The 8,287-nt window shown below is 49.6% G+C and overlaps 1 protein-coding gene across 1 annotated transcript; it reads left to right on the top strand.

The window, feature by feature from the left end:
• Positions 1–4,684: 4,684 nt before the first annotated feature.
• LOC100415869 (1-Cys peroxiredoxin PER1) lies at positions 4,685–7,584 on the top strand. The gene is made up of 3 exons (XM_044474922.1): positions 4,685–4,884; positions 4,979–5,127; positions 7,036–7,584. Exons 1-3 carry the CDS (start codon positions 4,767–4,769, stop codon positions 7,423–7,425), a joined length of 657 nt encoding a protein of 218 aa, XP_044330857.1. The 5' UTR covers positions 4,685–4,766; the 3' UTR covers positions 7,426–7,584.
• Positions 7,585–8,287: the final 703 nt, after the last annotated feature.

The raw sequence follows: 8,287 nt of genomic DNA, 5'->3' as shown, positions 1-8,287 counted from the left end.
AATGGCTATCTAGGATACCAAAACATACATGGGCTAGGCATGCCATGGACAACAATTGCAAAACTGACTTGGTAGTGAACAATATAAGTGAAGTTTTTAACAAGATGATACTTGATGTCAGAGCCAAACCCATTAGAACTATGGTAGATGGGATCAGGACAAAGCTGTTAGTGAAGTTCAATGCAAATAGGACAAAGACTGAGACTGCTAAGTGGCAGATATGCCCAAAATATGCTGAGAAGCTAGAGGAAGCAAAACATCATTCTAGGTTTTGTCAGTCTATCAAAGCTGGACCTGATCTCTTCCAGGTGACAAGTGGAGAAAGCACATATGCAGTTAACTTGTTGCTACATACATGTGGTTGTAGGAAGTGGGACATGTGTGGAGTACCTTGCAATCATGGTGTTTCTGCAATCAACAAGGCAAAACTACAGCCAGAAGATTTTGTTCATGATTTCTTCAAGAAACCAATGTATAAGGCAGCTTATAGTCTAATAGTTTTCCCTGTGCCTGGGCCTGATTTGTGGCCAAAGACTAGAACCCCTGACATTGAACCACCAGTGTTCAAAGAAAAGCCAGGAAACAAAGAGACAAAGAGGAGAAAGAGCAAGTTTGAAAAGCCAGCTCCAAAGGATACATCTAGGATGGGAACTATCACTTGTAGCAATTGCAATAGGACTGGGCATAGATACACTAGTTGCAAGCAGGCTCTTAAACCATCCCTAGCTATGAGAATGAACCAGCACCAGGTAACTATTGTTGTAGGTTTTTGTACAATTTCACATACTAGTTTCTAACATTTGTATGCTATAATTTCAGGAAAACAGGAGAGATGATACACCCAGAACTGTATCTGCTCCTGCTCCCATGCCACCAAGGAGAAGTGCTCCTTCTGCTCCTGCTGCTGCTCAAACTGCAGCTCCAGCTCCACCAGCTCCAAGGGCTCCAAGGGTATCAAGGAGAGCTCCTTCTGCTCCTGCTTCAGCTCCCAGTGCACCAAGGAGAGCTCCTTCTGCTCCTGCTTCAGCTCCCAGTGCACCAAGGAGAGCTCCTTCTGCTCCTACTGCAGCTGTTGCTCCTCCTGCTACAAGGGCAACAAAGAAAGCTAAAACTATAAGGACTGCAACTTCTACTGCTGGTGCTGGTCCAAGTTCTACTGCTGGTGCTGGTCCAAGTTCCTCTACTGCTGCTGGGCCAAGAGGAAGAAACAAGTTCATCCCCCCAAGAGTTGCAGGTAGTGGAAGAGTGAGGAAGCCATCCTTTAAGATGTCTGAGTGGTTCAACTGTTCTCAAGGGAGCAGGTGAAGTTGTGTTAATTTGTGGTCAAAACTTGTGTTGCTTCTGGTTGTCATGAGTACTTTCATGTTCTAAACATGTTCTAAACATCTTTATTCTGGTTGTCATGAGTACTTTCATGTAAGGTACCTAGTGGACTTGTTGGTCTGTGGTGAGCTGATGATGTTCAAAACATCTTTATTTTGGTTGAGTACTTTCTGGTTATTGTTTGCTAATAAGTGTGATAACCTAATATGATCATCTAGGGTGCCTCGGCGTCGACGGCATCCACGATAACCTAATATGATCATCTAGGGTGCCTCGGCGTCGACGGCATCCACGATAACCTAATATGATCATCTAGGGTGCCTCGGCGTCGACGGCATCCACGATAACCTAATATGATCATCTAGGGTGCCTCGGCGTCGACGGCATCCACGATAACCTAATATGATCTTCTAGGGTGCCTCGGCGTCGACGGCATCCACGATAACCTAATATGATACATATCCTCATTCCATCATTTAGGGTGCCATAGTTAACATCAATGACATAGTTAACATCATGACAGTATCCAACAACTCTAGTTAACATCATGACAGTATCCAATAACTCTAGTTAACAACATAGTTAACATCATGACACCATAGTTCAAAGCTTACAAGACATAGTTCAAGGCTACACCCTACTTCAAATACTGCAAACTGTCACTAGTTCACACATTACAAGCCATAGTTCAATGCTTGAAACCTAAGATAATGACCCACATGGTCAGATTACAAATCACTCTTCATCGCAAATATCCTTGATGTCCTTAAGCTTTCTCTTGTTCTTGTCACTAGCTTTGACAAGATCAGCAATGTGAAACTCCAAATTCCTCCTCTCAGTGCTCAACTTTTCCTTCTCCTTCAAATGAGCAAACTTCAGATTCCTAATCACATTACCTTGGGCAACCTGAATGCTCTTCAACTGGTCAACCTTTTGCTTCAGTTCTTTGTTCTCAGCATCCATTGCACCCAGCTGTTCCTTCAAAGCTGAAATATTGTTGTCCAAAGGAGGAGTGATCTCCTCATGTTCACCTTGTTGGACTTCATTTTCCTTGGGAATATTGTCCTGGGTATCAAGTAGGTTGTTCACATCCTCAACAAGCTTCTCATAAGTCTCCTGTAGCTTGTTCTTCTGTGATGTGAGATTGTGGACATGAATGTTCCAGACATGCCATCCTATTAGCACGCTAGCAATCCTCATACAAAAGCCATAGTTTGTGAAGAGCATTCTGCAGATGCTCTGGCCACTCCTCATCTACCCAATGAACAACACCACAACTGCTTACTTCCTGCAAAACAACAAGTACAAATGCATTTACTTCCTTTTTCACTTCACTTTTATTCTGGCCACTCCTCATCTACCCAATGAACAACACCACAACTGCTGGCAATTCTATTCAGTCTATTAGCAAACAACAAGTACAAGTACAAAACAACTATAGTATACTGCACATGCACAATTCAGCTCAACTCTGAATTTATATCTGAATTTTTAACAGCATACTACACTGAATTTACTTCATTTATACCTTAATTTTTAACAGCACAATACAATTCAGTTCAATTCATTTATATCTATGAACAATGCACTATGGATACCTTAATTTTATATCTTTGTACTTAATTTTTAATAGCACAATTTAATTCATTTACTTCATTTATATCACTGTGGTGTAGTTCATTTATATGTATGAACAATTCATTTACTTCACTCAGTCACTATGGTATGGTACATGACAGTACCTTTAACTAAACTACTAGGTGAACAGTGAACATGAACAATGAACAGTGAACATGAACAATGAACAGTGCATATGAACAATTTATAGTTTCTTCACAAAATGAGCAAACTACAGATTTTTGCTAGCACTCACATCAAGTCCACAGGCAATGAACCTCCTCCCAGTGCTAATCCCTTCGAAGCAAACATGCCTCTTCGCCGGCTGGCCATGCTCACACATCACCATCACCTCATCATCAACACCAGAGTAGTTCGGGTCCTCGATTGTAGCCGGGATCTACATCAACAAAAGAAACGCACAAAATCCATCTCACGGGTTCAAATCGAGCAGGAAAAACAAAATCCCCAAACCGAAACCATTGCTCAAAGAACCCTAGCTACGAGTTCAAATCACTGACCTTGATAGGGGAGCCGCCTGAAGAGTACTCGTAGCCCGATTCCTCGCTGTCGTCGCTCCACGAAACCATGGCGGACGGCGGCCAGCTGGCTTCTCACCGACGGCGACCAGAGCCAGAGAGAGGAGGCAGAGGAGAGGGGCGAGAGAGAGAGAGGGCGCGGGGCATCTGTCTGGCGAGCACCGACAGGACCGACCGCGCGGCGTGTTGACCGTTTTCTTTCCTAACGGCGCCGTTTGCCTGTCCGCACGCCACGTTAGCGTTTTCGCGGCCCACCTGTCGGAAAAGAGATCAAACGAGGCTAAACGGCTGTTCAGTGCTTTTTGCAACGGGTTAAGAGATTTTACGGTGTTTTTTGCAACAGATTAACGACTTGGTAGTTTCCTGCAAACCTAGCCACAAATGTGGTGGTTTCTTGCAATTGACTCTCCATGAGAAGAAAATTGCCATGGGAACAATTAAAACATTCATGCAAATTTGTCGTTTGACCACTAAAATGCCATGCACCCTATAATAAAGTTGCACACACACCCACCCACCAAGAAAAGAAGATATATGCACTTTGACATGTGAGGCAAAGCCGTTCCATGAAAAAAATTTGCTATGATGTAAAGAATAAATTTGCCATGGTTACACCGTCAAGGATGGAATATGGATTATGAGAGAAAGTAGAGCCGCTGCCGTCTGCCTCCTCAACACCGCCGGCCGCTTCGTCGCAGCCGCGTCAACCTCGAAATTGACAGCGCGAGCGGGTGTTGGAGCTCACCGTGAGGAATGGAGATAGGGATTGAGAGAGAAAGGAGATAGGTCGATTCGTCCGTATAGAAGCCAGTTCAGGGAATGTTTTTTTTTTATCTGGCATGGCAATGCTCCTTACATCAAGATTCGTGTGTCTCAATCTCATCCAACGATAACTGACGTGTTCGCTGGAAGGACAAAAATCTGACAGCAGTCAGTTAATACTTCTAGAAAACATTTCTGAAAAAAGAGTTGACGGACGATGCCGCAGCTCGCACAGGTGGCCGTGAGCTTCTGAATGGCTTCGCCACACGGCATGCCCACTGCCCCGCTGGACGGTGTGCGTCGGTGGGCAGGTCAAGCGCATTGAACAAGGTCACCCGGCGGGCTGCCACGAGGCCAAGTACGTGGCCCTCATGCAACGCGCCTTGCTGCCACTTCTACACACACCCTCGCCGGCCTACCGCTCCTATAAAAGCAGCTCCCCGGTGCGCCCTCGCCGTCATCCATCGAGAGCAGTTTGCAGCATCAAAGAGCACGCAGTAGCTAGCTTTCAGTTCTTCATCCATCATGCCGGGCCTCACCATCGGCGACACCGTCCCCAACCTGGAGCTGGACTCCACCCATGGCAAGATCCGCATCCACGACTACGTCGGCAACGGCTACGTCATCCTCTTCTCCCACCCCGGTACGTGTGTACGCCTTCACGGCCTGCTCGATCGTAATCCTTGTGAAGTTCTGTTCTGGTGCTGATTGGTTGTCTGCGGCTCTGTACTGTTCAGGTGATTTCACCCCGGTGTGCACGACGGAGCTGGCGGCCATGGCCAACTACGCCAAGGAGTTCGAGAAGCGGGGCGTGAAGCTGCTCGGCATCTCCTGCGACGACGTGCAGTCCCACAAGGAGTGGACCAAGGACATCGAGGCCTACAAGGTTTGTTAGCACTAATCTTGACGTGTGTGATTCTGTTAGCAGCCGAGTCCCGCGGATGTTACGAGCGGGGCGTCCGGTGGAGTTGCCCAGTCCTGGAGTGCATGGATAAGGTAGTTATCTAGTTGCATGCATGTAGCTAGTGGGTTAGTGGCCCGGTCATGTGGTAGTGGCCGGTGTGGTGCATGCGTGCTGTAGTTAGTGCTTGGGGTTAGTGGCCGATCTGGGCGGCTGGGCTGGGCGTAAGTCTGTGTATTAAAAGGGCCCCGGTGCTGTTGTGTAGAGGAGCCGTGAGAGCTGGCAGAAAAGATGTAGCACTTGTGTGACCCAGGAGGAGAGCCTCTTGGCAAAGCTAGTTGGCTTCCTTCCCTGGTGTGTGTGTGCGTGTGTTTTTTCTGGGTTTCTTCCATGGTGTGTGTTCTTGAGAGAACCAAGAGGAAGGGAGAGTTGTGTGAGGAAGAAGAAGCGGCGTTCCGAGGAGCGGCGGCGCCAACATTTGGTATCATGAGCTTGGTGTCTTGGGCGTGCTTGCCGTGCCGGAGGCGTGGCAGCGATGGTGGCGCTCGCCGGCGGCTGCGCGATGGAGCTCCGGGCCGTGTGTCGGCCCATGGAGGTGGGCGGCGCTGTGGCTCTCATGGCGCGTGGCGGATGCGGCGGGCGGTGACGTCGTGCGTGCGGCGACCACGGAGGCCGCCGAGGCGCTGCGTGGTGGCGCGGCGGCGCAGCACGGCATGGCGGCATGGAGGCCGCAGCGGTGCAGGGCAATAAGACGTGGCGGCGAGCCGGACGCGACCGGTGCGTGTTATGGGCGCGCACTGGACGTGTCGAGCGCGTCGGGACCGCGGGAGTGGACCGCGTCGAGGCGCTGGACCTGGTTGCGCAGACCGCGTACGTGCGCGGCGGGAGCGCGGGCTGGGAGCGCGGGGACGTGGGGAGTGTGCGCGAAGGGCACGGCGGTCGCGGAGACGAGGAGGTCGCGAAAGACCTTCGTGGTGGCGCAAAGGTCGCGACGGCTCGGGGCGACAACCGTGGAAGGTGCGTGGCACGGAGGCGCGGCGTGGCGGCTGCCATGGCGGACGCGGAGGCGACACGCGGTGAGCGTCTGGTGCTGTCGGGTTCGTCGGGCACGTCGGATGCGTGCGGGACGTGCGGGACGCAGAGGGATGCCAGGCGTGTGTCGCTGGTGGAGATGGAGCTCGGCGTGTGTCGCCGGAGTCGTGACGGAGCACGGTGCGACCGGCGTCGTTGCGCCAGGTCGGGTCCGCAAGCTGGGTCACGCTCGTGACGACGATAACGACGGCAGCTGCAACAACTTCGACGACGGCAAGGCGTGTCAAGATTAAGGGGGGGAATGTTAGCACTAATCTTGACGTGTGTGATTCTGTTAGCAGCCGAGTCCCGCGGATGTTACGAGCGGGGCGTCCGGTGGAGTTGCCCAGTCCTGGAGTGCATGGATAAGGTAGTTATCTAGTTGCATGCATGTAGCTAGTGGGTTAGTGGCCCGGTCATGTGGTAGTGGCCGGTGTGGTGCATGCGTGCTGTAGTTAGTGCTTGGGGTTAGTGGCCGATCTGGGCGGCTGGGCTGGGCGTAAGTCTGTGTATTAAAAGGGCCCCGGTGCTGTTGTGTAGAGGAGCCGTGAGAGCTGGCAGAAAAGATGTAGCACTTGTGTGACCCAGGAGGAGAGCCTCTTGGCAAAGCTAGTTGGCTTCCTTCCCTGGTGTGTGTGTGCGTGTGTTTTTTCTGGGTTTCTTCCATGGTGTGTGTTCTTGAGAGAACCAAGAGGAAGGGAGAGTTGTGTGAGGAAGAAGAAGCGGCGTTCCGAGGAGCGGCGGCGCCAACAAGGTTCGCCCATAATCCGTGTTCGATTAGCCATGCATGGTTGGTTAATTTCTCTGTTGTCGCGCGTGCAGCCTGGGAGCAGGGTGACGTACCCGATCATGGCGGACCCGGACCGCTCCGCCATCAAGCAGCTCAACATGGTCGACCCGGACGAGAAGGACGGCCAGGGGCAGCTGCCGTCCCGCACCCTGCACATCGTGGGGCCGGACAAGGTGGTGAAGCTGAGCTTCCTGTACCCGTCGTGCACGGGGCGGAACATGGACGAGGTGGTGCGGGCCGTGGACTCGCTGCTGACGGCGGCCAAGCACAAGGTGGCCACCCCGGCCAACTGGAAGCCCGGGGAGTGCGTGGTGATCGCGCCCGGCGTCTCCGACGAGGAGGCCAAGAAGATGTTCCCGCAGGGGTTCGAGACCGCCGACCTGCCCTCCAAGAAGGGGTACCTCCGCTTCACCAAGGTCTAGGCGTGCGCCCGTGCTAGCTCGTCCGCGCTTGCTCGGTTACTTCACTTGTGGCGGTCTGTGTCATCGTGGTGCGTGCGTACTTTTGTGGTGCTTTATCTCGTTTCTTCTGTAAATCTACTAGCGTCGCCGAGCTATGTATGTGTACTGTGACTTTGTCTCTTTCATGTGTTCGATCGCCGGTATACATGGGTGTGTGTTGGGACTGTTGGTTGCTTGGTGTCTCGTTTGGAAAACCGTTTTGCAGTGTTCTTGATGGACGGCGACACGTATCAGCACGGCTGCTGCGTGGATCGTGGCCTAAATGCGGGCTACTGGTGCAAATATGCAAGCACGGCTTCACGGTGCGCACCATCAGGGTGTGCACAGGAAGCTCAGCTTCTCTGGCCTCCCTGCACAATATTAAAAAATAATCAAGCAATGGTAAGTGTGTATAGGAAAAATTCTCATGCATAAAAAAATACGTGTATGAAAAATTTGAATATTTAAAAAATATTAATCAAACATTTTAAAAAATTTATGAAGTATTTAAGTAATATAAGTAAAAAAATTTAAAGAAATAATGCATATAAAAATACATATACTTATTTTACAGTGTGAAAAAAAATTAATCATGTATACAAAAAATGTTAAACATGTATAGCAAATATTTTTGACATATACAAAAAATGCAACGTACATTAAAGAAAAGTAGACATCAATATGTATGTATATATTAATAAAGTTAATTCTGCTTAAACAAATATTGTTATAAAATAAAAATACGTGAAAATCGACAAAGAACAAAAGGAAAGCGAAGAAAAGCTGAAGAAAAATAAAGACAACAAAGAAAGGAATAAAGAACAATCAAAGTAAAACAAAGAAA

Source organism: Triticum aestivum, chromosome 2D, assembly GCF_018294505.1.
Source record: "Triticum aestivum cultivar Chinese Spring chromosome 2D, IWGSC CS RefSeq v2.1, whole genome shotgun sequence".
NCBI lineage: Eukaryota > Viridiplantae > Streptophyta > Magnoliopsida > Poales > Poaceae > Triticum > Triticum aestivum.
This window is presented reverse-complemented; position numbering and strand designations above follow the sequence as displayed.

Bases quoted from the DNA above. Each gene is read 5' to 3' on its own strand.
- LOC100415869 (XM_044474922.1), top strand. From the start codon at position 4,767: ATGCCGGGCCTCACCATCGGCGACACCGTCCCCAACCTGGAGCTGGAC. The intron at 4,885-4,978 runs GTACGTGTGTAC...TGTACTGTTCAG, and splicing joins CATCCTCTTCTCCCACCCCG to GTGATTTCACCCCGGTGTGC. The intron at 5,128-7,035 runs GTTTGTTAGCAC...TCGCGCGTGCAG, and splicing joins AGGACATCGAGGCCTACAAG to CCTGGGAGCAGGGTGACGTA.